The sequence below is a fragment of the Battus philenor genome, unplaced genomic scaffold (assembly GCF_028537555.1).
Source record: "Battus philenor isolate CCGP_79_NKW_IND1 unplaced genomic scaffold, ilBatPhil1.0.hap1 SCAF_17, whole genome shotgun sequence".
NCBI lineage: Eukaryota > Metazoa > Arthropoda > Insecta > Lepidoptera > Papilionidae > Battus > Battus philenor.
In genome coordinates this window covers 10,744,889-10,772,028 of record NW_027181679.1, presented here as the reverse complement: position 1 = coordinate 10,772,028, position 27,140 = coordinate 10,744,889, and the positions used below count along the sequence as shown (strand labels likewise).

Here is a 27,140-nt window from a genome sequence, read left to right as displayed (position 1 = left end):
AGTAACAGCATTGTTCTCGTTGCAGATGTGTTAGCCGATAGTTTTGGCCTGACGAAGGGCGACAATGCGAAGGCAAAAGCTGTCGCTACGTCAATCGTGGCCGCAAGTAAGGAAATAGCACTAACTAATGCGGCTTCGCTGTGCAATGCGTTTGTCTGTTTGCTTGTCGCTAAACGAGTTGATGTTGAGAGCGATCGCGTCTATTTTCACTGGTAGATAGATGTTATTGCACAATTACACACGACGGAAACCGCTTTTCTTCTGTTCCTTGCTCCAAATTAATCTATCTCTTATTATTCCATTTAATAGATTAGTTTAATTAAATATCATCAATGATATTTATAATTCTGTATGTTGCTTATATTTCTTTCAGTCCTAAAGCGATCAAATATTAGCATAAGAGGGCAAGTAGCCGAAGGAAATCATGATTATTGTTAACCACTTCGTTACGGCGCTTATCGGCCACATAACCGTACAAATAGCGGAGGGTCGACTATGACTATGGTCGACGGCCTTAATATGAGAATGCGCACGGCCGAGCGTCGACTTAATTCGTCAACCAAGAAATTTTAACATATCTCTGCAATTACAGTTTAACATTAGGTGAACGTCATGCGTATCTGTATCAGCTTGTAATGTAAAACACTCTGATCACAAGTTTGTTAAAGAGCAAGACGAGCTCAGTGTCACGACAGACAAGAGCCGGCTGTGGGCATTCACCCGTGGCCGTCGATTATACGTCGCTCGTACCGAATTGGATAAAAAAGATTTCGAATGCAATATTATTAAATAAAGCATTTTTTTAATGAAGAACAGGGGCAAGTGAGCGTAACTATTATTATTATCGGCTGTAGAGTCTAGAAGCCAACAACAAAGCAATGAAAACATGTGTTGCTTGAACGAGTACTGTTTTCTGGTGACACTTTGTAAAGAACCATCTAGTGTTCAAACGACATCGCACTTTCTTAACTTAATCACTTACTCGAAATATTATTTGTATGGACAATCTTAATACCTTAACTAAGCGCTTTAAACAAGTAAACCATTGCTATTGTCCTGGTTTACTTATGCACCATAGTTATAATGTGAGGAAGATTAGACACTGCATTAGCACTTAGATACCTTGCATGGAAGTTTTGTCACTACAAAAAATGATCATATTCTAATATAAAACAAATTTACTTATCATCTCTAATCATCATCATTGCAGCCATAGGTCATTTTGTGTTGGACATATCCCTCGCCTATAAATCTAATCCCCATACATCTGTATCTAATATGTGGTTTATCGATAAGTTTGATATAAAGTTATGATTAACAGTAAACTGTACAAAATAATGATAATGGCCAAGATAATGGCTTCAATATAACTTTCATATTTCAGAAATGAAAGTATATATAATAATTTCTTGTTAACACAGTTAATTTTAATGGGATTAATAAATGAAGCTTGATATAGTTTTATTGATTTGCCTAACGGAAAATTTTAATTATGCTTTTACTATCGTTTTAATGCTTCCAAATTGTGTCCACAGTGTGTATAAGTTGCCATAGATTTTGCAAACATTTAGTATACTTTAGACAAATGTGTGTTCAATAAAATAAAAATAAACTAGATTATCATAAATCAATAAAAAAGGTTTTGTATAGGTTACAGTTATTTTTTAAACATTTTTTTGTTGTGTGTAACAGATACCTTAAAGGACATTGAATATCGTCTCAGCCAAGTGATAGAACTGGATGACTCGGAGACAGAAGAGAAGCCAGATCTAGATTTCCTTGATGCTGTCAAAAAGGAGAGCAAGGCAAAACTTTGCACTGAAGGTTTCAATACTAGGTAAAAGATAGCTCCGAGTATTACACGATAAGTACTTTTTATCGGCCTTATGATCAAAATAACGTAATTTAATTTTAAATTCAAAATACCTTTATTTGAATAGGCATTAAAGACACTTTTAAATCGTGACTTATTTTAAAATTATAATAAACACTAACGCGGAATGCTGATCTGCTAAAAAGAACTGACCAGAAAATAAGACACTTGCAAATATTTTAATTTTCAATATTTTTTTTTAAATTGTGGTATATATTAACAATGTGAAATGATTCAACAGACTAAATTTAACACATTTCGATCAACTAAAAGCTTTAAAAATAAAAAGTATTTTTAAATCAGATTTATATAATAATATACTTTTCATTTTAGATTTAACCCTTCTTTGCATGATTTTTACTATTTTTTTAAAATAAATCAGGGTGATGTAATTAATGCTCTAGATTAAAGGAAAAATATGAAAAAAAATCCTAGTGTGAATAAAAATATGTATTATGTAAAAAACAATATGATGGAAATTTACATCATCATGCAGTTTCACATATTTAGCCCGGTACTAAATAAATAAAAAAAGTTGTTTACTTAGTCTTCTTTTTTTTTAGTGATAATTCAAAAAACAATAATTATTTTATTTAAGCACCAATTGACGCCACATTTATTACACGAAATTGTAGAATAGCCTTTACATTTGGGAAATTTGCACCGGGGTGACCCACCTACTTTTGGTCAATGTTCAGCACCATCTTTTCTTATGTCTTTTGGAGGTGGTGGAGCTGGAGAACCTTTTCTTTTTTTGATTGTAATTCTTCTTCTAGTACACTGGTACCAGGACGCCCTCTTTTAGCTGCTTTGGTGGTTCCTTTGTTGCATAGCACAAAGGACAATTCATTTCTGAATTGGCCCATTGTAAGCAGACTCTTTTTAGGTTCATCACTTTCTTGAGCATTTTTTTTATAAACAATCCAAGAGTTTATAATAGCAAAATCAAATAGTTGAAAAAAATACGCAAATACCACTTTTTAGACCCCATTTTTATATGATTTCTGCCCAAAAAGCTATCCATGAGATCTACTCCTCCCATATGTTTATTGTATTCTTGGACAATAAACGGACAAGTAATATCAGTATGTATACCAGTATGATCTTGTGCTAGGAAATTTGATTACTGGCATGTATAATAATATACCAAAGAACTTATAAAAATCATATTCTGTAAATGATATAGATGAACTGGTATTACTCTGTTTTTTATATAAATTTGTCTCTTTTAGTAATGTTTTGATAAAATCTTCAGTGATAAAATGGTTAAAACATTGATATGGAGTTTCTAGGTGTGATAGACCACCTGAAGCAGCAGAACTCCCCGAGAAAGTAATTTTATCTGTGTCACACACCAGATTCCTTTTTTTCCAAATCAAGTTTCTTTTGTCAAATGGAAAACTGGATGAAGACTGCAAATTAGATGAATTTGATGTGTGAGAGGGTTCTTGATCGTCTGGTTTTACAAGAGGAGGTTCAACGTCAGCAGTTTCATCCACATCGTCATCATCATTCTCCTCCTGCAACACTTATAATTTCATCAGCATCGTGGTTTTCATCATCGGAATCTTGGTCATTAAGGCCATCTTCTGAGAGCCAACCGCCTTATAACTTACAAAGATAATCTGCAATATCTCTTTCATTCAAGTTTCCCCAAAAAACAACATAAAATAAACATTTACAAAAAAAAATTCCCATACATTACAAGTGAAGTTACTGCATAGTGATGTAAATTTCTATCACAACGTTTTGAGAAATTCATTTATAGTGTTTTGATATAAATTGTACATAAAATAACAAAAACATGAAAACAAACCTTTTTCCACTCATTTTCATTTTTTATTGTATTTTATATCTCCGTTTATTTCCATAAAACAATTTAATATCTCGCTCCTTTCTTCCAGTCTCAACAAACAGCAGAATAACAAGTTCTAGGTCTGGTAATTCACAGTGACCTTTGCTATTTTTCGACAACCGCGTTTTGTTGTACGCAATAGTCCCTTAAAAAGTTGCGAGCAACAACAAATTTACGTTACAAGGGTTTTGAGTATCTTTTTTTGTTGACTAAATGTTATGATGGAAATTTCCATCACCATGCAAAGAAGGGTTAAAACTAAGAAAAGAAAGGTCTAAGATATGCCGTGGAAATTTGTATGTGCATACACTTAGACTCTAAATATGATGAATAAATTATTTTTGAAGCCGACATTCAGTGCGTTAGGAATGAATATTTATTTCTAGTATTTATCATTTGTTTATTTTGATGAAAGTATTTAAATTTTAATTTGAGATCGTTGTGTGTTGCTTGCGTGCAGTGGCATATCGAACTGCGTGGATTCGCGGCTGGAGAGCGGTCCGGCTTCAACAGGCGAGTCACTTGCGCGGCGGCTCCTGGCTGCCACTTCGGGTGCCCTGCCTGCTGCGCTTCGTGCCTCCGCGCGACCTCCACGAACGCCCACTTCGCCTCCAACTACCACTCCGCCCGCCACCTCGCCTGCAGCCTCCTCCACATCGCCCCCTGGAGTTATGCCACCCTCTTCCACTACAAGCACACGTGCGCATCCACAGCTTGCGCACACCTTATATGACGTGTTCAGGCACTTGGCCCTCGAATTCCACCAACAGGTATGTAAATAATTCCATAATTAATATGTATTATTTGATAATAACTTGCGAGGAAAAGGCTTTAAGAATGCAACTTAATCATTCATAGACATTCAATTTTTAAAATGAGACTTAACTTTATTCATTTATTCATATCATTGTCCATATAGCATCATTAATAATGACAATTCGGTGTGTTGTGAGAATAATGCTAAATAAGGCCTTTTTGACAGAAAGTAAAATCAGATTAAACTCCCCTTACAGTAGTATATATTATCTTCCAGAGTAAAGAATTGTTTTGTAATCACTTTTAAAACATCCTTAATACAACACTAAAGCAATACGTTAATTATCAGTTAAAAATCCTTTATACTAAAAAAAATTTTTTTTTTACTAAGTTTTGTGTAGTGAACTTCTTATATTCATCACAAGATTATTTAGAGACATTACACACTGGAATACTTTGCACAGTTACCCGTAAGAGTTATGTAGAGATATGTTTAAGAAGCTTTTCTTTATTTGCTAATCTCGTGTAAATTACAGTTTTTCTTAAATTTATTAATGGTCTTATGTGCAAAACCATATTGTCATTAATACCGATTATATAGTGACATTGTATTTTCATTACTATTTTTTTCTTTAAGGCAGTCTTTAGGTCCCATATAACAAATGAACAAATAGCTCTCTTCTGTAGCACAATAATTTTATAGATTCTTAAATATATTACAAGACAATTTAGAAACATTACATGTAAGTGTAAGATGTAATACCATAGACAGTCGCCAAGGAAAAAGTTACTACATTTATGTGGCTTACAAAGATGTGAACATCCTTAGTTTAAAAATAAACATTTTTTTTTAAATGTCACGCATTTTGTATTGATTACAGACCGACTGTACATTAATGGAGAACGTGGTGTCGCTGTGGCTAACGTTGAACGGATCCTCGTGGGGGGGTAACACGACCTCGTGGTCTGCGAGTCCACTGGCAGTGCCCGCGGACACGCCGCGTGTGCGTCTTGCCCCCGACACCGTCACTGCGATCCTGCAACAGCTGTGCACGTGAGTTTGAGACATGGCCATTTATATACGCATCAATACACGATTCATCTTAATTTAATGCTCTAGTGCACTTTTGGGAGACAAGTGATACATGATCTTACCTTGGTTTGTTATACCCATCATTATCTAACAAACACACAAAGTTGCAGATTAAACAAGATACAGAAGAAGTTGCAGATTAGACAATTCAAGAACACCTAAAATAAGAGGTTAAAAAGAAAGCAGTTCAAGAACCCGAGAAGAGAGGCAAGAGAACATGTTTATCTTTTCGGGTTCTTAATAATGTATAATTCATATATTCATTTAATGAAGTATAATAGAAGGAAAAGGTGGATTATCACAAATAAATAATACAAGCTGTGCAATTTTTTAATTAATAATTTAAGTTTAGCAAATGAAATGAATACACAAATATCACAATGAAAGAAATGCAATGCTTAAAAACTTAGTTTTGTTTCACATTTACAATATTCATTCTCAACATTGTCTCTACATGCTGTTGTATTTAATCGTTTAATGTTTTTAATTGGTAAAATAATAATTGGATTCAAGATTTGATTTTGTATTACAGGTTAGATAACATCTCATTGAGATGTTGGGTATTATCAATGCAAGCTTTAGCGTGGATAGCCGCACTACCTTTACAAGTAAGTTTGCCTTTTCTATTTAAAAATTTTGGTTGATATAATTTGTATTTAACTAAGGGCACTTCTTTATAATGTATGATAAACAAGTTGCGTTTATACTATACAAACCCAATACTCTGTCATATTGATTCTTGAGAGGAGACTATGGATCGTCGTGTCTTTGAAGGAAGTTAGATGCAGGCTACTTCCAAGCTTTCATATGGCTGAAATGATGGTGACGAATACAATCGGTAATCTATATCATCATTACACCTGGGATGAGCAACATGCGGCCCTCGAGCCACTTGCGGTCCTTTGAACATGTTTATGCTCGCCTAGCATTTCGAAAATTCTAATAATATATCGTTATAAAATTTATAATAATAAATGGTATTACATACTAAACCAAAAGAATTAATTTTTAGCGAGTTGCTCCCACAGCGTTTTATTCAAACAAGCAATACGAAGGCAAGGCGTCGCGCCTGCGTGATTTTTTCTGTTGAATATGTATAAGAATTTTTTATTTTTTAAAAATTGTATGTTTTATTTTTTAAATATTTTTATTATTAATAGATCACTATAGTATGTCAAAATTTAAACTACTAGTTGAGTTAAAAGGTTGGTCACCCCCTGCATTACAACAGATGCAAACCAACTTATTTAAATTGAAAAATGAAAAGTTCATTGAATGAAATTTAATAAAATTATTCAATTCAAAACATTAAAAATTTGAGAAAGGATTATAAAAGGAAAGTTATTCATAAAATAGTCAACTATTTTTAATGGCTGTTAATATTGTAATTTATTCGTTATTATATGCTCCTATATTAATTTATTACCTTACATTAAAGTTTCAAGTTTCAGTCAATTGAGTTTGTTTTGTATATTGTTAGGTTTATTTTAGTAATATATAAGGGTAATTGCTACATGTAAGTTTCATATTCCTACTAAATGATATTAATGGGTAAAATGAAACTTATGATCAGATTCTGATTTTAAGATAGATTATATTCTGTTTTGGATTAGTTCTGTGTGCTGTGGTTGAAGTTGTTGCTGTTAGCTCGGGGGCTTTTAGGAGCGGAAGAGTCCGTGAATTACAAAATAAAATAATTGCACGAAGACATTCGCACGTAGCAAACCGCTCTACCCGAGTAGAGATGTTCCGTATGCGTGTACCATAGGCGAGTCGAGGAGGGATCCTGATCCAACCTCGATTCGCCCACGCTGTTCGGGGTTAGGGAGCGAGCGGCCGCCCCTTAAGATTAAGCGTTTAGTCCTGTTATGAATGACGTCATGTTCTGTGCGGAGCGTCTCAGATGCAGCAGTTGTTGAGTGTCTGCAGCGGGTGTGGTGTGGCGCGTGCTGTATATATAAATTCACTGACTTGTAATTTGTTTTGAATGATTACAACCAATTGTTTTGTACAGACGGCAGAGGGCAGTGCGCAGACGGTGGGACGCGTCATACTCGAGTGCGAGTACTTCGTGCCTGCGCTTGTGAAATTCATTTCTATCGACGTAAGTGCGGACGGCGCTGTCGCTACTTCGGAGCCCTATCTTGTAAGTATACATGTCACGTAAATTGTATTTCTGCATTGCATTAAGTGCGAGACAGGAAAACAATATTATAGTTAATAAATTATACACCAAGACTCCTCGGTTATGATTAAAACAGTTGTAGTGTATTAACGTTAAAAAAATGATTTTACAGTGCACAACAACTTTTTTTTATTAAACATGTAAATTCAGTACAACTGAAATAGCAGTATCGGTCGATCCGTCAGTCCGCCATCAACGCTCGTGACGGTGGCGCTGAAGCCTTCTTTTCTATTGCCTAGCTTACACTAGGCGCGATAAAGCGGTTTCAATAACACGGTGATGGATTTGGGATCTAACTTAACAAAAATTAATTCGCAAAATGTTAAATGCAAAACTTGCGAACAACTCTCACGAAAGTTCAGCTAATACTTTTGTTACAAATCATAGTGTAAATTAACTTGTTTCCAATGTGTACTATATCATATACAATATGACTCTAAAACAAGTTTTATTTTAATATGTTTTCACTGCAATAGGTTCAAAAGTGTTGACGAGTAGACTCGCTGTACCAGATTTAGTTAAGTGGTAGGATATTTGGTAAACTTTGGTTTGTGTTGTAGTCTGGTCCGTATGCGGGCGCGGGTCTGGGCGCAGCAAGCGTGCTGCAGGCGGTGCTGGCGCGCGTGGTGAAGGCACGCGGCGGCGCGGGCGCGTTGGTCACGCTGCGCGTGCTCTCCCAGCTGTGGTCGCCTACGCACGCGCACACGCACGCTCACGCGCTCGACCTGCACGCTGCGCTGCTGCGCACCGCGCACGCGCTGCTGCCCGCCCTCTCGCCGCACCACGTGCACTACGCAATGCCTCTCATACGAGCCATAGGTAACCAAAGATATAGTTATTGAATAGTGACTAGAATTGTTAAAGTAACTATACCACATACAGAGTTACCATATTGTATGTATGTGTATATTTTCGCGTTATTGAGTACTATTAAAACTATTTTGTAAAAGTAAAAAAAAAACTCTCCCTGTTACTTATTTTTAACTAGTTCACAATATATTATAAAGTGACAGTACATGTACATATTATTACAAGCTGCATTGTAAGTCCACTTTATTCATGTAATTTACTGTAAACAGTAATTCAAAATACAGATGTATAACTTATAAAACTCAATTTAAACCCAATTTATCATGTCAGGCAATAGACGTCCATTGCAAGTCATAGGATAATAGACCTCTCTCCAAAAATCGTTTCGATGACCGGTCATACGCTGCACGCATGAGGTGATCCGCCTTATGGGGGCTTTGCTTATCCACGTCTTGTCAACAGACTCTTGGTCGCCATACTAGAAACTTTTGAGCCTCAACGGCCGTCGCTTGTACGAGCGATGTACCCGGTTCACTGCCACTTCAGTCAGCAATTCTTCAAGCTACGCAGACCTTGATTATCCTGTAGTTATCTGTATTTATGATATGATTTCGTCAATGGCTTTCTTGGTGACCTCGAGCCTTCTTATAAGGTCTCACTTTAAACGACCATGTCCCTGATCCGGCAACAAATACTATTCAAAGACCTTCGCCGCTAAATATTGTTAATTATATGTTAAAAACTTCAATGAAATAAGTTCTTATGATTTTATTTATCAGCGGTCCAGAGCCTGTGGTGGGTGCGTAGCGCGGGCAGCGCCCGCGGCGACAGCGGACCTGAGGTGCGTCTGACGGGTTTGCTAGCCGACGTGTTGGCCACAGGCGCAGTGCCCGCGCGCCGCGTGCCCCCTCGCCGGGCTGTCATCGCGCACCTGCTGCACTTTGCGCGCCGCCTGCTGTCTTCGCCGCTACCACCCCAGGGACAGGTATGTCACAACCTGACGCACATAAAAGTCATAAGAATCGCCGATCAGAGCTGAATAAAAAAAAGAACTCTGCTCTCTTTAAGTAAAAATGTCTCCTACCAACTGGTTAAAATGAGACCTGTCAGGCAACTATCTCTTCACCAAAAAGTAATTCTGTGATGAAAAAAAAAGTTTTTTTTTTTTTCAAATTTTGGAAGCTAATTTCAAAGAATGCGATCAAACTTACTTTTTTTTTTCATAAAAACAGATTAGACTGTATGTATTTAACATACACTTAACTTCTGTCTAATAAATCGATTTACATTTAAGCTACTTTAGTCGCGCATCGATCCACTTTACATGTTCTCTATTTCATTATATTTAGGATATACAGTCTAGATACCGCTATGAGTAAAGCAAGTTTGTTATTTATAATTTAATATAAATGTTATTTTTAAATTAAAGATTATATAGAAGATGAACGTACTAGGAATGAGCATAATTCTGATTACGTAGCAAATAGAAATATACATAAAACAGGGATAATTGTAAAATTTTGAGATAAAAGACTTACTATCGAGTTGCTTGCCGGGTTCTTTTCTTAAAACCTAATGTTGTATCAATGTCATTATATTTTAAAAATACTTAGCAAAATCTATTCGTAATAATAAATATTGGTTTCGCTTTTTTGTTAGTTAAAGCACTAGTAAATAAGTGATTGTGGTTTAGGCTGGGTCAAGCAGCGAGCAGTCACAGACTGACGAGAGCAAGGCGCTGGGCGCGCCTGATGATACCAACCTGGAGGATGAGCGCAAACACCTGCCTCGCACGCCGTGCCTCGCCGACACAGGTAACGATTACAAAATTAAAATAAATCACCAAATGTATTGCTAAACTCAAAACCCCGATCAAATATATTTTCTCTTCATATATTCGTTAAGATTTTAAAAAGGTTTTTATAAAGTTAAAAACCTGCAAACAAAATAGAAATATAACATGTTGAAGTTCCATCCATTCTTGTATTTATACACCTTGCTACTGAGCGTGTAGTAACCAAGGCACTGCCTTCAATCCGATTAATACTCCATACTCTCAATTTCTATATGAAGCCTGATAAATATTACAAATTCAACTAAATTCAAAAAAATTACAACTTTAACTATTACATTCGTAAAAATATAATCAAAGAAGAATTGTTTTATTTTTTATTTCCAACCTTAAAATGTTATTAACAGTTTGAAATAACTATATCACTGCCTTCTAGATTTTGAATGGATTTTTTTTCCTAGAAAAAATTAGTGCAAAATCCAATAGAGTTAAAAATATTATACTAGGCTGACGTTACTGAAAGTTTCTTATATTTTTTTATCAATCAATATTAACGTGAAAAAAATTGTTTTCAGTATTACAAGACCCTGAGATAATGCAACACTTTTACACGACTTTGTCAATGTGTGACGGATTGACATTAGTAATGACTACAGGTGAGCATTTCTTAAATAATAATAATTTATGTTAAACAATTTTAGTAATCATCTATAAGCGTTTAATTAAATGTAACAAAAAATAGTTTACCGCAGTTAAGTCTACTAACAAAATATTTGTTTTATAATGACAATTTTTAACAGGCTCTAACACCGAGCTGTCCTCAGAATATTCATCTTTGAAAGAAGAGATGTTTTGGCTGGTGGCCCAATTGCCAACTGTTGCTTCGAATCCTGCATTAATGGTGCCCAGTCTAATGGAATTCCTCAGTAAGTACATAGTCACACCATGACAAATACAATCGAATTTTTAAAGTATTTTCATTTTAAAAATATGTTATTTATTGTAGGAAAAAAGGAGATAATACATCTATCGCAAGCCATGCAACAACTCATTGTAAAGCTTTTGGACAAGAGTGAAGCACTCTCTGCCTTTATTGAAGCCGGAGGTCTGGAGCTCTCTGTTGAGAAATTGACGGCATGTCATCAGGTGCGGTAACAATTGTTTATAACACTTTACACTGTATGTACATACAAATAGATTTGTTACATATCATGTATCTGTATCTGTAACTTACCTATTTATAAATCTAGGCAGCAAAAGGCTTTGAAACTTTAACACCTATTTCCGATCCCCTGTACAAAGTGATCACTCAGAAATATGTGAAATTAATTTATTTTATATATTGGAATGCAACAGGCTAAAAACTTCTACAAGTAGTTAAGTTGCAAGGATAGAGAGTAAACAGCAATTACATTTAATATGTAATAATTTGAATTACGCACGCGTTTTTTCCTACTTTATCATTACCTTATTTATTATTTTTTAAACCATTGATATTTAAGTGGATAAGAATTCACAGCAAATCAATGCGAGAAAAATCGAGAATTTATGCGAAAGTCAATCATCATTAAAATTATATAATTTATTATTTCAATGCCTGGGGACGTATTGAAGAAGTACATAGTATGTTGTAAAGAGAATAAATGTTTTGGTTTAAATTTTTAATGTAATTACTTGTTTACTTGGTTGACTTAAATGTGTTTAATCTTACAGGCAGGACCCAGCAATAGCCAAGGTCTGGTGTCTTCTCTGATGAACCATCTGAAGGTTCCACCTCAAGTCATCAACATGTCCACTTCGGCTAGCTCCGGCAAGAGATCGCAGCCGCCGCTCACGGAGACCGTCAACGGACTCGTCAACATTGCACCTCTCTGTATGTCTGCACAACTGACCACAATTCTTATTTATTAAATGCTATAATTATATTAAAGTAAAATATGTGAAGCGAGTTTAATAAAGACTCAAGGTCACTGAAAGGTCAGATGAGATCCGCTGAAAAATGAAGGTTACTGAAACAGACAGAAGAATTTATCGTCTATAATGGCAAAGGGTAGAGTAAATTGCTTATGCAACCCACGACTGTTTAGGCCGAAAGGTTCTCGAGTAACAACCCCGAGACAGTTGAAGCCGTTTGGCAAGTTTGTTGGTGGACCGACAGCATAGTTGAGGATGCAGGAAGTCGACGGATCTGGAAAGCGGACTGGACATCGTCACTATCTTTGATGATGATGATCTGAAGTGACGTCATGAATGGTGATAAGTAGAATGATTGGAACAACAATGATATTTGGTGTGCTGTTTCTATTTTTTATATTTAGTTTTTGTATGGTTTTACTTGGTGTTGAGCCTTCTCTTTATTCTTTTTACACAGACAGTGCAGTATCTCGAGTATTCAGTACGATAAGTACATAATTGCTGTACTATTGTATTATTGTTTTTGAGTCGGATTGACAAAAAAAAATCATTACCGATTTTTCTAGAAAATGACGTACGCAATACCAGAAGCAATCAGATATTATTTGTACCTTACTTTTTTTGACTCAACTTAATTAAATTAGCAATTTCTTTCTTCTATATATATGCTTTTACTAGAGAATTCAAAAAAAATAATTAAGAGAGCCTCCATTGCTGGATATGTCAAAAATACCATAGAATATTTATGTGCTTATGTTACTACACTGTAAACAACTTCATAATATTAAACACACCTTGGGAGTGATGTGTTCGACTCCAGGCTACTTCTATGATTATGTAATTCAGTATGATTAAAAAAAGAAATTCATGCTCCTGCTGTTTATTTCACCTGTTCTTCTCAGGTCTTAGACATTTCATCTGAACAAGTGGTAGATTCAAGTTGATGTCAACAAGAGATTTAATGAATGGCATGTTGTTTACGAATCAGAACTGTATTTGTATTACATTATTTGTAGGCACCGTGACCTGCGACAACCCGACGGCGCAGGCGGCGGACGTACTGCTGGACGGTGGCGGTGGCGGGGGCGCGTGCGCGGCGCGGCGTGTGCGCGCGGCCGCCTGGTCATACCACTTCTTCAGCGCGGACGACGCCTCGCTCGCTCTCACCCTGACGCTTCCCTATGCTGCACAGCTGCATGAGGTGCACATGCAACCCCACCTTACCAGTCTTGCCAGTGAGTGCTGCTATAGGTCTTCAATATAACTATCTTCTTGTTTTTAGATCGAAGGAAATTTATGGCAAATTTAGCCTCATATGTGCCTTGTCTTGCAGCTTGTCCTGGCGCAGTAGGCATAGAAGCATCATGCGGAGGTCCTTTGGCGCCCCTCGGACCGCCTCAGTGCACCGCCGGTATGACGTTCATCAGACTTGTACTGGCGCGCCCGGTGGTGGCCACTACAGTTCAGTTGCGTCTCTACAAACCGCGCGACAGCTCATACATGGGCTTGCTCCAATTGCGACTCATCGTCGCGCCTGCCTTCGCCGCGTCCACCATGCTCGCACCTAATGGAAACACGTAAGTCATAATTAACACTTTTATATTTAATTAAACTAGGTAATTTCTACAAGTAGTGAAGCCTAAGGATACACAGCATGCACTACGTTCAAAAACATGGTATGACATATTATAGTAAATAATTATTGAAAACTAATATCAAAAACAACATTAACGCTCCAATACTTTTAGGTTTGAATTTCGATGTTGAGGACGAATAGAAATCGCGCAAGAATGATTTAATCAAAAATAACATAATTCAAATATTTATTATATTTGTAGCAACAACTGGGCGTGCGTGGTGGCGGCTTGCGCTCGCCTAGAATCAAGTCGGTGGGCGCGTGTGGGCAGCCCTGCGGCAGTGCGCGCGCTGTGTGCTGCAGTTCTGGTCCCGCGAAGTGGCACTGCGCACGCGCAGGCGCACGCCGCGCACGCTGCACATACAGCGCTGCTGGCGGCCGCGCGCGCTTGCCCCGACTTGCGCGCGCCGCTGCTGAATGCGCTACTTGCTACCGATGAGCACGCTTACGCACATGGTATTAAATATTGGTTTATTAAATAAATTTGTTAAAAATATATACATAAGCGCCTTATTATATCTTTTCATAAATATTACACCCTTGACCGTTTGGGCTCCGACTCTGTTAACTATTCATGTGATTATAATAATTATAGTATTTATATGAATATTAGCATGCCCAAACACATCTTTACAAAATTTTATAAATAAATAAATTACAGAGAACGTGTGTGAATGTGTTAAATAATACTAATCCATGTCCTGGTATTGCCTCGTAGCATTCCAAATGGGCCTGGGCGGTTCGAGCTCGGGCTACGGCGCGAGCCGATCGGGCGGCAGCGTGTCGGCGGTGTGCTGGGCGGCGCGGCAGCTGTGCCGGCGCTGCCCAGTCGGCACCACGGCGGCCTACGTACGCTGGCTGGCCGACGCTGCGACACGACCGCGACGCACGCCCTCCGCTGCGCTGCTGCACACATTGGCATCCGTTAGTTACACTTTGTTTACATCCATATGAATGAAAATATAATGTCTATCATGCAGTCCCATTATCCTTGATGTATCCGTTTCATGCCGACTTATTTATATGGTGCAGGCTTAGAGTAGCCCTCAGCCCTTAATCAGTAGATTTGTTTAAATTCACTAGAACTTTTGACAACAGTTCCAAACATAAATACGTGAGCTGATTATAATTATCATTCCATCCGTAAGACATTCTCTGCCTCCTACAGAGATTTCCAAAAAGATCAGTTGCGATCGGCTTACATCATCATCAGCATTGTTATCAACAAACATGACATTTGCTGAAATTTTCAACGTCCTTTCAGAATGTTGTATATAAAACTATATAGTTATATGAGACATGTCTGTGTCTATTACGTTTTTTAATGCGGTTTTGATTAGCATTTTTATTTCAACTATTTTGTAAATTCATGCTGTCAGCACTGTGCGATAAAGACAACGTTCTACAAATTAAACATTTATTCTTCTGCCTCATATCAAATATTATTTTGTGTAATATAACAATATTGCTGACAATGAATTATATATATATAATTAAACAAACATTTGCAGGTGCTGTGGACTCTTAAAGAAGAAAGATTGTTGGACACCATAGACGAATTGATCACGGACGAGCTGTTCGATCTCGTGTACGCGTGGGTTCAAGACGTTACGGAAATTAGTTTGCTGAAAAAATCACTTGATGCTAGTAAGCAAATCCATTGTTATGATTGTTTGATTATTATGTATGATTTTGACTTGTATCGGGATCAAAGTTAAAGGATGTTTGTGTAGCTCTAAAATCAGTATTGAAATTCATTATTAATATTTTTGTCACATTCTTTATAATTATTTTTTTTTCCAGTTATATGCTCAATGTGCTACATTAGACCAGATCTCTTCAAAAAGCTGATGGAACATATGGGAGTTCCTTTAGACAATGATGAAAGGTATATTTCATTTATTTATTATAACTTTTTCAACTATTTATCTTTAATCAACGGTCTTTTGACTATGTCAATTTATGATAAGTGAATTTTTGTGAACATGTAAATAAAAATTATAGAAAAGCAGTTTTTGTTATGAAAATTTATAACAAAGCCGGGCGAGAATTTCATAAAGGTTAAGTGTGACGTATTGTACTATTAATTGTAATTTTTATACAGTATGGAGGGGTTGACGGATGATCGCAAGGTGCACCGGCCCGCTAGCGCTTTGGAGGACTCTGGGGCTGCGGTGGCGGCCCGGCTAAGCGGCCGGCAACTGCGCACGCTAGCCGCCGCCTCGCTATCGCCCGCTGCGACACTGCTCTTACTTCACTCGCCGCTGCCGCTTGCACTTGTGCGCTGCATCATAGGTATTGTATAGTCCTATGTCTGTGCGTGTGTAAATAATGTAATGGTGGCTAAGCTTCTAATTGTCTGTGCTTTCAAATTTTAAAATCTTTTGCGAATCTCTTTTGGGTACGTATTTAAAAGGTGTACAAAAAGTTTTTAAATTTAAAGATATTTTAGCTTTTTTTTATAATTTTTTTTTAAATATGTACAAACTTTAAAACACGTAGTATTGAAATTAAATATTAAAAATGGAACATCCAAATTTTCTTTAAATTTTCATAAATTCTTTAAATTTAAAAAATAATTAGTGATCAGTACTACTCAGTAATTCTTTGAGATCAGTATTTTCAAAGCTTTTCTGTGCCATGCCCACCTCAGCCTTTTTGAAACTATTACGGCCTCCTATCTAATATACATAAAATTTATGTTAAAGCGAAAGGGTTAAATTCCTGTCGCGTCCCCAATCACTCCTGTGGGGCATAGGTCCTATGTTAGGCAACACTGTTTTAGATGCTAGTTAATACTGATCGGTATTGGGATTTCACGATAATAATACGATATATAATACAGCATATGATCGAAACCAAAAAAATCATTCAAAGTTGCGGCATGTGGCTGTCCCAATTGCTGCGGAGTGACCCTTAGTTTATTACTGGATGCGTCTCTTATAGTCATAATAGCCTGTTGAATAAGAGCTATGGCATACATCGTGATCCATAACAATAGTCATATAATCAGTCATTAAACACATACATATGTTGTAAATGGATTAGACAAGTGGTACAAGAATATAGGTCCATAATTCTTAATGGTTTAGGTTAATAACTAGAACCGCTACTGATAAGAGAGGATCATATATATAAATCAACTTTGAATAAAACTATTATCACGTTGTGTCGACACAAACTAATCCTATCTGTGGCTTACTACACTATTTCTTATTTTATATTACGAGTAAACAATATTAAGTATTTACAATTGTAATTTAATAAATTTGATTCCAATTTTAAGTAATTATTCAATAAATTTTTTATTGTAATTTAATTTATTTGTATGGACCCTGCTCAGGTAAAAGTCTAATATTAGCAGTATTAAAATGCCAAATGCAGGACTTGTCTAAATTCTAATATAACGTATTTTAAACACAGACATGTTTAACTTTTTCCAGATTTTAGTGAGGCCAAATTACAGTTAATCAAGGAACAACTGATCAATCAAGAAGACGTACAGATGTCTGACGCTGACAAGGACACGAATCAAACAACACACGGTAAACTAAGTTTATTTTAATGCTAAGTTATTTTAATGTGTGTGTGGGTAGTTTTAACTAATGTTTGTTTGCAGCGGACATGCCGTCGATGCAACACATCAGTGACGTGGTGGAGTGGGCGCGGCTCATGTGCGTGGATCGTCGGATAAAGGACTGGCTGGGCAGTACCGGTAGCTCCTTCTGGACACCGCTACTGCGCCTTCTCTGCTACCCGCGCCCGCGTCCCACGTGAGTGCATAATCAATTCCAAATTCAAAATATCTTTATTCAAATAGGCGTTTACGTGTACCTTAAAATCGTCCATTATATTGTTTTGCTTGTTTCTGCGAATTGGTTTTCGCAACTTAGCGGCCTATTTTGCGTCGGGTTAGCTTTATTCAACCCAGCTAAATCCGTCCATCATTTTAACATAATAAGTTGTAAGCTGCCACCAACTCTAAAAGCTGATATGTTAAGAAGAGTTTGCCAGAAACTCTGAAGTTGCCCATTTTAAATGAAATTTAACAATGTTTGATGTGTACATTTTTATATAAACCATGTAAATGAGTAAGATCAAGTTCCATACAATAAGATAATTCAAATTGAAAATTAGAAAGTAACTGTGAATTAGATAAAGAAATGTTGGATTATGTCACGAAAGTCTAGGCATATGTGAAAGCATCTTAATATTTCTTTAGAATTTTAGTCAGGTTTACTACAGTATTTTTCTCCTTTTACTTACTTACAAAATTGCTGTGTTAATTGATACATTAACTTTATCGAATAAATTATACAATGCGTATGCTACATACAAACTATTAAAAAAACAACAATATCACCAACATTGTAGGAATAAGCAAATAATAAATTTTTGGTTGCATGTTGTATTTAGATCCAACAGTTCTCAAACATTGTCCTAAGATTAATGAAATAGTCTGGTTATAATTTACACATGTAGTTTCAATTTGTTATTAGAGATATAATAAATAAGTTATATTTGTATTTAAGCTTTAGAATATTTTATTGTATTTCGTTACGATTGTTAAATCATTAAGTAAATAAAATTATAACAAGTATGCACATTAAATTTTGTGTATGGAAGCAGGTACCGTAAATATATATATTTATTGCAGGTCATGGCAAGAAAGCTCTGAATATGCGCAGTTGGAGGAAAACACCATTCGGTTGTTTGCCGACCTCACAGTCTGTCACACTGCCAACCAGAAACTCTTTGCTGCCACTTTACACAATATACTCGAGTCGATGCAAAGTAACAGTAAGTTCCTTTATTATTACAAATAAGCTACATTAACTTTGTCTGTACTGTGTATGATCTCGGAAGCATACATGAACTGTAGCATTTACGCTCCATATTACTGACCACTAACCACAACACTTTTGTTAAATCACTCTTGCGCATTGGAATTTCAATTTAAACACCTATTTGGATTCGAACACTATCAGTGATAAAGTCGTTATCATTGCGCTAGAGTCGGAATTGTCAATGGTCTTTTTGTTAATTGTATACATGTAAATATATACCATCAATCATTTTTGGCTATCATCTTCCTCGCCATTAAGAAATCACGAATAATGTTCAGATGGTTACCGTCCACCCGCTAATCACGTATATTGGTGACCGTGACGTGATTTGAACACGCTAGATTCTGATTGTCATATAGACACTATTTAAAAATAAAAAACTGTTCTTCGCGGTATTAAAACAATAAACTAGCAATAAATTCATGGCAGCAGTATATTCTAATTACCTAACGTTATTTTCATTGTTCATTTATTAATTTCAATTAATTAAGAAGACTGACTCTAGTTCACTCAATAAGCAATAAAGAGTACTGTGATTGAAGTGGTGTGAATTTGAATGAAAAACTGGAGATCTGCAGAAGTCACAGCTTAATTCCACCCAGGGAGCAACGGAGAGGGCTATGCTTAGAGATTCACCGGCGTAGATCGAAAAATTTGGCGAGGCACACCGATACTACCGAAAGGTTCTCGAATGGTGACCACGAGCCGGTAGACGCGGCGTGGGTACGCCCTCCACTAGGTGGACCGACGACGTACATAATCACGGTCGCAAGGCCAGTCAGCAGGCGATTTTTATGGCCTGATTTTGCAGTAGGCGTCTACTGGTTGACGGGATGATGATTATCTTCATTAAAATAAAAATATTTGAGTTGCTGTGAGCTTATTGATAATGTGTGTGTGTGTGTGTCACGCAACAGTAGGTCCAGAAGGTCTGTCCGGGTTCACGCGCGCGTTGATCCTGCGTCTGGTGCTGTCATCGGAGCGCGGCACGGTGGCGCTGCGCTGGGCCGGGGCGGGTGCGGGCGCAGGAGTGGGCGCAGGCGCGGGCGCTGGTGCGGGTAGTGCTCCTCCCCACCCCTCCGCGCACTGCCACGCGCTGCTCACGCTGCCCATGCACACCACAGTACGCGCGCTGCTCACCGAGCACCGCCCACCTCGTGAGTTCACCACTTCGCTTCTTGCTAAACGAATACATTCAAATAAGGCTGCTTGGTTACAGCTCTAACATTTGCGTGCGAACTTAACGCCAAATAGGTCTAGTCATAGCGGTCGGAGCAATCTGTCTCGAACTTTCCACAGCAATACTCTTACTTCGGCGCCATATTGGAATTTCGGTTATATTCTTAATTTCCTAACTTGCGCGCAAAATTTTCTTAATTATTAAATAAAATTATGTTAAAACTTTATTTAATAAAAATTTTGTGTTCCCTAATATGATAATTTTAAAATATACGAGTTTTGATTAATGCTATGTTTCAAGACATTCTAGATATAGCCAATTGGTTATAGGGCTCTAAAAGGCTGAATGTAGAGCTAATTTGCTGTCAATTATTTCATGGTACACCCTCATTGAAAATTAATGATTTAAAAAGTAGTGAATAACGTAACGATAATACAATAAGAAAGAAGCGTTTTCGAAATTGTGATCACTACCTGTTAAAATTAATTATTGTTTACTGTCCCTGTTTTTGTACTGTCAAAAATTATTGGTCCGCTGCATTACAATAGAAAAAATAAATTTATGTAACTTATAACATTGATTTCAAATTGGTGTAAAAAGTTTTTTTTGACAAATACACTTAAATGGACAATATTTTTTACTTTTTTCATATTTTAGTTTAGGCATGAGGAAGACTTATGGAGTGAAAATATGGAAAAATGTAAGAAAAATGTTGCCAATTTTTCTATACACGGTGGCATTAAGTAGGGGTAAAATTAAATGAAAGAACATGTTTAAATTATGTTTGCGTATTTAATTATTTAAGAAAATTCCAACTGTATATAATAAACAATGGTATACCTATTAATAAAATGAGACGTTCTTATAAATATAAAAATTTAGCCACTATTTATAGAGAAACTGGTGTATTTAATACAAAGAATAAAAATAATTATAAATAGAAGTAATTATATTTATTTTAACAGCTCTTAATAGACACCGGATTGTTTGTATTTTGTGCGACAAAGATAACGCTCTACGAAGCCGAAATTAGCCGATTGTTTTTTTTTTTCCAAATGTCGATGTGCAATATTTATCGCCGGTTACTGTACCATACTACTCTTAGGACAGTTTTGGCAATATTACGATTACCAAAGCAGAAGTACAAAAGTTACGTTAAAAAAGGCAGATCATAATTAATATTTACGCTATTAGATAAAATAAAAATGTATTCACGTTTTATTAATGTTTGGTATTGTGTAAAGCAGAGCTTGTATTGTACGTTGACAATGCTTTTAGTAGACGAGGCAGCGAAGCTGTGTGTGAACAACGCGGCGAACAGCGGCACGTCGTCGGTACTGCGCAGCGCCTCCGACACAGCTATCATGACGGTCGCCGAGGCGTGGGAGCTCACCCTGGCCGCAGCCAGTGCCTCCAAAGACAAGCGCGTCAAGGACGTCAAGAACACCTCCCTCAAGCAGCAGGGCAGCAAGAAGCGACAGAGCAAAACTAGCAGCGAGAACTCCACGTTGTCCGTTACTGATGGTCAGTTAATATTATTACCCTTTTACTTTCCGAGGTAATATACTGTAATTAATTATAGTGTATTAATGTTTGTGTCAATGTAAGGTTTTTCAGTAACATTATCTTTTTGGTAAGTGGGAACATGTAATTAGTGTACAATTATTTATTTTTAGCTCTTAATTAATTTTTATCATTTGCAGAGTTCATCGAAACTACAATCCGCGTGCAGGTGAGCGGGCTGGAGGGCTTCGTGCCCGGCAGTGCTACCCTGGCGCAGCTGGCCGCCGCCTGCCCGCATGAGTTCGGGCCGCACCTTACACTCACGCTACACCTCAACACTAATGGCGGTAAATAAATAAATATATATCTATTTTAACATATTGTTAACACCAGTCTGGTTTCATTTAGATGTTGGCGCTATTAGCCTTGTAGGACTGTTAAGGGTTCATCAGTCACAAGGTTTAAGCTTAAATTAAAATTTTTCCCAGTGCTAGTGCCCATTCTCGTGTGCCACCTTGATGTTTTGAAGTGCGTCTGAGTGACTTGAGTACAGTGTTTCATTAATACAGCCATTAGCACTTGCTTTATGATTTCCACTTAGCACCACAGTGGATATCGTGTGGATGGACAGCAAAGTTTTATGGTCAAATGATACTAAAACAAATATTTATTATTTCGAAAAAGCTACACTGTGAACCTTCAATTAGTCAAGACATTAATTTATACAATGTACATTCAAAAATGTGTATTTAACGCCAATTTTACTACAATTAAATTTATCATATGAGAAGATAAATAAAATGATAGTTATCCCAGCTACGTTAATCTTTAAAGTTTAAGTCGAACACACTAAAAGGCATAGCCTTCCGCTAAATATCGCCATGACGTCTGGTATTGTGCTGCCCGCATCCAGTGACTTTCTGTAACCTTAAACTATGTCGATGGTCCACCTAGTGGAGGCGTCCCCGCGCCGTGTTAACCGGCTTATGGTCAACACTCGTAAACCTTTCGACCGTAACTAACGGCCGTTAGTTCCATGAGGGATTTGCCCAACCCAATGTCACTTAGAAGATATTATTTATTATTAAATATTTAGTAAGTAGCTGGTAAATTGACTTTTCAGAAGCGTGGACTGGACCAACGTGGGATGGTGGCAGCAGTGGAAGTGGCACCGGCGTGTCCGGAGCGGCGGGCGTGCTGCGGTGGTTCGGTGTATGCGGTGGGCTGGCGTTGGTAGCCGCATGGCTTCCTCGACCACACGCCTCGCCCGCACCTCCACCAGTCCCCAACCCACAGCTACAAGATCTCGACTGGGTGAAGTTGGACGATCCCTACGAGGTTAGCAAATAGCTCGACGTTATATAAACTAGCACGTGAGAGTGGTTTACATAGATAAAGAGTGTAACACAACGAAGTGTCAATCAATACCTCTCCTTTCACTCCATGTATATACAACAGTTTTTACAAATTTGGCTGGTATTTGAGAATTTGAGATTTTTTTTATAATTCATTTCCAGAGAACCTTATGAAATTCAATGCTTTAACGCATGCAATGAAAACATAACTGTTAGGCCCACTCTATTTTTTGACTCTAAATTAGCTGAATACTTGTCGAACGTATCATATCTTCTTAATTACCCCTCTTTGAACATTTGACAGTTGTTTACTAATTGGAATCGCGAATACAGCTGAACATAACACTGGTAGTACGCAATTCGCGTAAACGTTTAAATTTCCCTGTCTTCACCTAGTTACTATCTTAATGGTTGTAATATTGATAGCCAAATTATTTTCCATAAACCCTTATACGTTGTAAGGTAAATTGGGAAAAAATAATATTAATATTATTTAAAAAAAATTTATTCACCTCATCATTATTTCCAGTTTTAAACAATGATTATTATCTGCGGTTGTAAAGATATAGAAGGCTTATAACAGTCACATACATTAAGTTCTCTGAAGGATTCGGATATTAAAAAAAAACAAAACAAAAATATTAAATATTGTTGAACATACATAAACGTGAAATAGATGTAGATATTGACGTCCCCCACGCGGGGTCACGTTTGATCCACTGGTCTTTTTATACACACCGTTCATTAATTTTGTTAATATTAAAACCGTCAATTGTTGTGAGAACCTGATTACTTAACATGATGACAACATTTGAACAGGACGCATTGGAGCTAGGAGTGAGCAACGCGAGCACAAACGAAGAACAATGCGGGTGCTCGGGTGTGCCTGTGCACGCGCTGTTGGCGCTGGGCCCGCTTCTAAAGCTGCCCGGGTACGCGGCCGCTCTGCTGGACGAGGGAGCGCGTGCTGTACACCTCCTGCGCTTGCTCCTCGGAGTCACCCACGACGAGGACGGCCGTAAGTACCACCTTTCAATACCCAGCAAAATGTTCAGTAATAATCTACTTGTACTGCCCTAATAAAAATCAATGAGGCTCACGCATATATGATAAAGTGGCAAAAGTATTTTAGACCCTTGTTAAGGTCGTCGAAAACGCTAGATGCAACCCGCTTCCAACTAGTGATTTTAGAAATCTATATGAGACGGCCTTTGTCCAGCAGCGGATGTCTTATAGCAGAAAATATGATGATTACTGTTGGTTTTCCAATAAATAAAATTAATTTTCTATCTTAAGTGGATTATAAAGTGTTTATGATGTGGTAAAGTCGCCATCATTGTGATACTTATTTTTGACATATTTTTGCGACAAAATTTTAATTGCATTTAAAATATTTTTAAAGGACAGGTATGATTAATACAAGAAATAAAACATAAATACGAAATTTCGTCTTCATAAAATCTTCAAAATTTATGTTCTGAGTGTATACATATAAAGTTCCAAAAGATATCTTAGACCATCTCTTAGATTGAAATAAAATTGGAAGTACATTATTAAATAAACCTCATACTATTCAACAGTTTTTAATTAATCAAAATGTTTGAAACTTGGTTTGTTGACTGGTTTATAAGACTGATAGGGCGTATATTAACGAAATGTGTGTAATAACTGCCTGAATAAAGATATTTTACGAAATTTACTAGGCCTTGAGTAAGAACTTGTGAATAGTTAGATCCAAAGAATCACTGCCGTCATTAAAAAGCAAAGGGTGGACTTACTAAATATTATCTTTTTTATTTAATTTAAGAACAATGTCAGTTTTTTTCTATCAACCCAAACAGTTACAACTAGTTAAATTGTCGAGTGCCTAATACTTTTGGCCAATGATATATTTTGAATCTTTAAATGGTGTATACAGGCAGCATAGTGGTGGGTGCAACGGGGAGCGGTAGCGGTGCGATGGGCGTGGGCGAGGGTTCGTGGTCGCTGGGCACGCTGCCGTTCCGGGTGCTGGCGCGATTGCTGGACGCGGCTCCCCCAGGCACGGATGATGGGCAGGCTTTGCGCCGCGCGCTCCTGCGTCTGGGTCTGGTCCGCCTACTGCTCGCCTGCCTCGCTGTCTTCACGCACCATCGACCTACTTCCAATGATGTTTGTATAATTTATTTATTTTAAAGGCAGCTTACATGGTCGTTTACTATACAATATGTACCTTATAGATAGGCTCAATGCCACCCAAAAAGCAACTGGCTATGATTGGTTGGCTTCGCTGCAATGTCGATTAAGAAACGAGATCTGCAGAAAAACCAGTCATTAAAATGGCAGCGGGCGTAACACATAATCATAATTATATATTTATAGCACACAATACAATTATGGTAATTTAATTTGTCAAAGTAAATACACTAAAAAAACTACAGCAATTATAAATATAAAAAACTTTTTTGTCATCATTTAAACATATTTTGATTGTTCCTGGATAGGCCACACACTAGATATACCGATGGCATATCCAAGCTCGCGGAAAGTCGCTGAATGCGGGCAGCGCGAGACCGATCGTCGTAGCAATCTTTACCTTTGCCTTATGTTAACACGCAAATTACTTTTTAGTGTTAAATATCATTCTATTTTTCTATGTATCTTACAGAATAGTCAGACATCGAACGGATCGGGCAAGCCCGAGGAGAAAAGTCAGTTGTACTGGGCAAAAGGTACCGGCTTCGGTACTGGCTCCACGCAACAGTCTTGGAATGTGGAGCAAGCGCTAGTGCGGCAGCGAGTGGAAGAAGAGCATGTCACGGTTCTGCTGCAGGTTAGCTTATGGTTTTTTTTCCTAAATCCGCTTGCTGGTGTATCTAACAATTATGAATCGAATAGAAAGGATGTACAAAATAATTTTATTTAAAAAAGTAGAACATGTGATGTGTACATAGAAATGGACGCAATGCACAAAAGTGGAGGGTGTCTATCTTAATCTTTACAGGATGATTGATTTTTAAAGAATTGTATCAATTAAAGCAACGAAGTGTACTTCTGGATAATGATTTAAGAGTCAATAATTTAATTTTTATTAAAATTAATAATTGTTCACTATCTGTCCTTGCAGACTTTTTACAGCCCGAAGTTATTGGCCGGTTGCATTCCAATAGAAAAAATAATCTAATATAATATGTATCAGAACATGTATGTGTGTAATATATATTACGTTACTTAATTTTATACAGGTGCTTGGAAAGATTTAAAAATCTTACAGACTTGCTGACAAATGACTTATACATTCACCCCCATAAAAACTTTTACACCTATAACTAATCATCCTGTATTTTACTAAGTGCTACATGTAATACTTGGACCTGTCGGAGGACTACATTTCATCACCCTTAGTCATCATTGCTCGTTTATACAGGTACTAGCTTCTTACATGAACCCTGGTGAACGTTGGCCGCCGGAGGAGGGCGCATCTCAGCCACCCAGCGAGGGGGAGGAACGTGATCATCAGCTCCCGCAGGAGTTCGTTGACCTGGTAGCCTCTAGTTCTCTTGTACCTGCCATCTGCTCCTACCTCAGAAATGATTCAGGTATGTTTAATATCAAATAATTACTATCTACATTTTATTTATATCCTACTTAGAAAGAAAGATTACTAGATATTGGTGGCTTAACCTTAAGTAGTCACAGTAAAGATATTAATATAGCTATGAGTACCAACAATGGGAATTCAGTGCTTTCACTGATTGTTACTTGTCTCCATGTTGAAACATAATTTATTGATAACATTAGCTCGCTGATGAAAAACAAAATTTACCTAATTTAAATTTTTGTTGCTAAAAGTGTGAATTTCGCTGATGGAGCATTTCATGTGTTCTCAGTGCTTAGTAGGTGTTGCAGACACAGCGGTCGCTTCTCGTTGCTTTAGGAATGTGTGTGCGTTTGCCATGTCACGTCGACATTTAAAGTTTATATTTATTTCTCTATTTAAAATTACGGTACGTAATTCTAGTGAGTCATTGGCAGCTGAGCCAGTTTTAAACTGTTACAGCTGTTAGCGTCCTTCGGCTTAATTATATTAATTTATAAATAATACATATAAATGGACTTTAACAACTAAACCTTTAAACTCAAGTAAAAAATTGTATTTACATACACAGGCAACTAATATTTATTCATATGTCAATATGTTTGTGATAATTACCTACATGTAGATTAACTAATGTAAGACATGTTCACTAGCATTACAAACAAACATTACATTAAAATTTTTTACAAAAAAAAGTAATCGCAGCCTGCATTGAATGCTTCACCATTGTCCAGCAGTCAATTGAGATTTAAATAACGCATGGA

General features: G+C 37.0%; 1 protein-coding gene across 4 annotated transcripts in view; it reads left to right on the top strand.

Moving 5' to 3' along the window:
- The window catches only part of Bruce (BIR repeat containing ubiquitin-conjugating enzyme), a 60,861-nt gene that overhangs the window by 25,395 nt on the left and 8,326 nt on the right, over positions 1 to 27,140 (top strand). The window contains exons 22-52 of one of the 4 annotated variants that reach the window (XM_068762896.1): positions 26 to 106; positions 1,693 to 1,837; positions 4,189 to 4,498; positions 5,366 to 5,538; positions 6,110 to 6,185; positions 7,592 to 7,723; positions 8,323 to 8,581; positions 9,352 to 9,557; positions 10,266 to 10,386; positions 10,940 to 11,020; positions 11,165 to 11,290; positions 11,371 to 11,510; positions 12,078 to 12,237; positions 13,295 to 13,513; positions 13,612 to 13,855; positions 14,117 to 14,370; positions 14,633 to 14,838; positions 15,426 to 15,561; positions 15,718 to 15,802; positions 16,019 to 16,209; positions 17,358 to 17,459; positions 17,534 to 17,687; positions 18,572 to 18,714; positions 19,679 to 19,918; positions 21,220 to 21,465; positions 21,645 to 21,791; positions 22,568 to 22,782; positions 23,619 to 23,817; positions 24,718 to 24,950; positions 25,447 to 25,611; positions 26,206 to 26,377. In XM_068762896.1, the coding sequence (XP_068618997.1) occupies positions 26 to 106; positions 1,693 to 1,837; positions 4,189 to 4,498; positions 5,366 to 5,538; positions 6,110 to 6,185; positions 7,592 to 7,723; positions 8,323 to 8,581; positions 9,352 to 9,557; positions 10,266 to 10,386; positions 10,940 to 11,020; positions 11,165 to 11,290; positions 11,371 to 11,510; positions 12,078 to 12,237; positions 13,295 to 13,513; positions 13,612 to 13,855; positions 14,117 to 14,370; positions 14,633 to 14,838; positions 15,426 to 15,561; positions 15,718 to 15,802; positions 16,019 to 16,209; positions 17,358 to 17,459; positions 17,534 to 17,687; positions 18,572 to 18,714; positions 19,679 to 19,918; positions 21,220 to 21,465; positions 21,645 to 21,791; positions 22,568 to 22,782; positions 23,619 to 23,817; positions 24,718 to 24,950; positions 25,447 to 25,611; positions 26,206 to 26,377 (5,361 nt within the window). Of the gene's footprint in view, positions 1 to 25; positions 107 to 1,692; positions 1,838 to 4,188; positions 4,499 to 5,365; positions 5,539 to 6,109; positions 6,186 to 7,591; positions 7,724 to 8,322; positions 8,582 to 9,351; positions 9,558 to 10,265; positions 10,387 to 10,939; positions 11,021 to 11,164; positions 11,291 to 11,370; positions 11,511 to 12,077; positions 12,238 to 13,294; positions 13,514 to 13,587; positions 13,856 to 14,116; positions 14,371 to 14,632; positions 14,839 to 15,425; positions 15,562 to 15,717; positions 15,803 to 16,018; positions 16,210 to 17,357; positions 17,460 to 17,533; positions 17,688 to 18,571; positions 18,715 to 19,678; positions 19,919 to 21,219; positions 21,466 to 21,644; positions 21,792 to 22,567; positions 22,783 to 23,618; positions 23,818 to 24,717; positions 24,951 to 25,446; positions 25,612 to 26,205; positions 26,378 to 27,140 lie in introns of all 4 variants that reach the window. The other 3 variants (XM_068762895.1, XM_068762894.1, XM_068762897.1) reach the window with 3 other exon arrangements.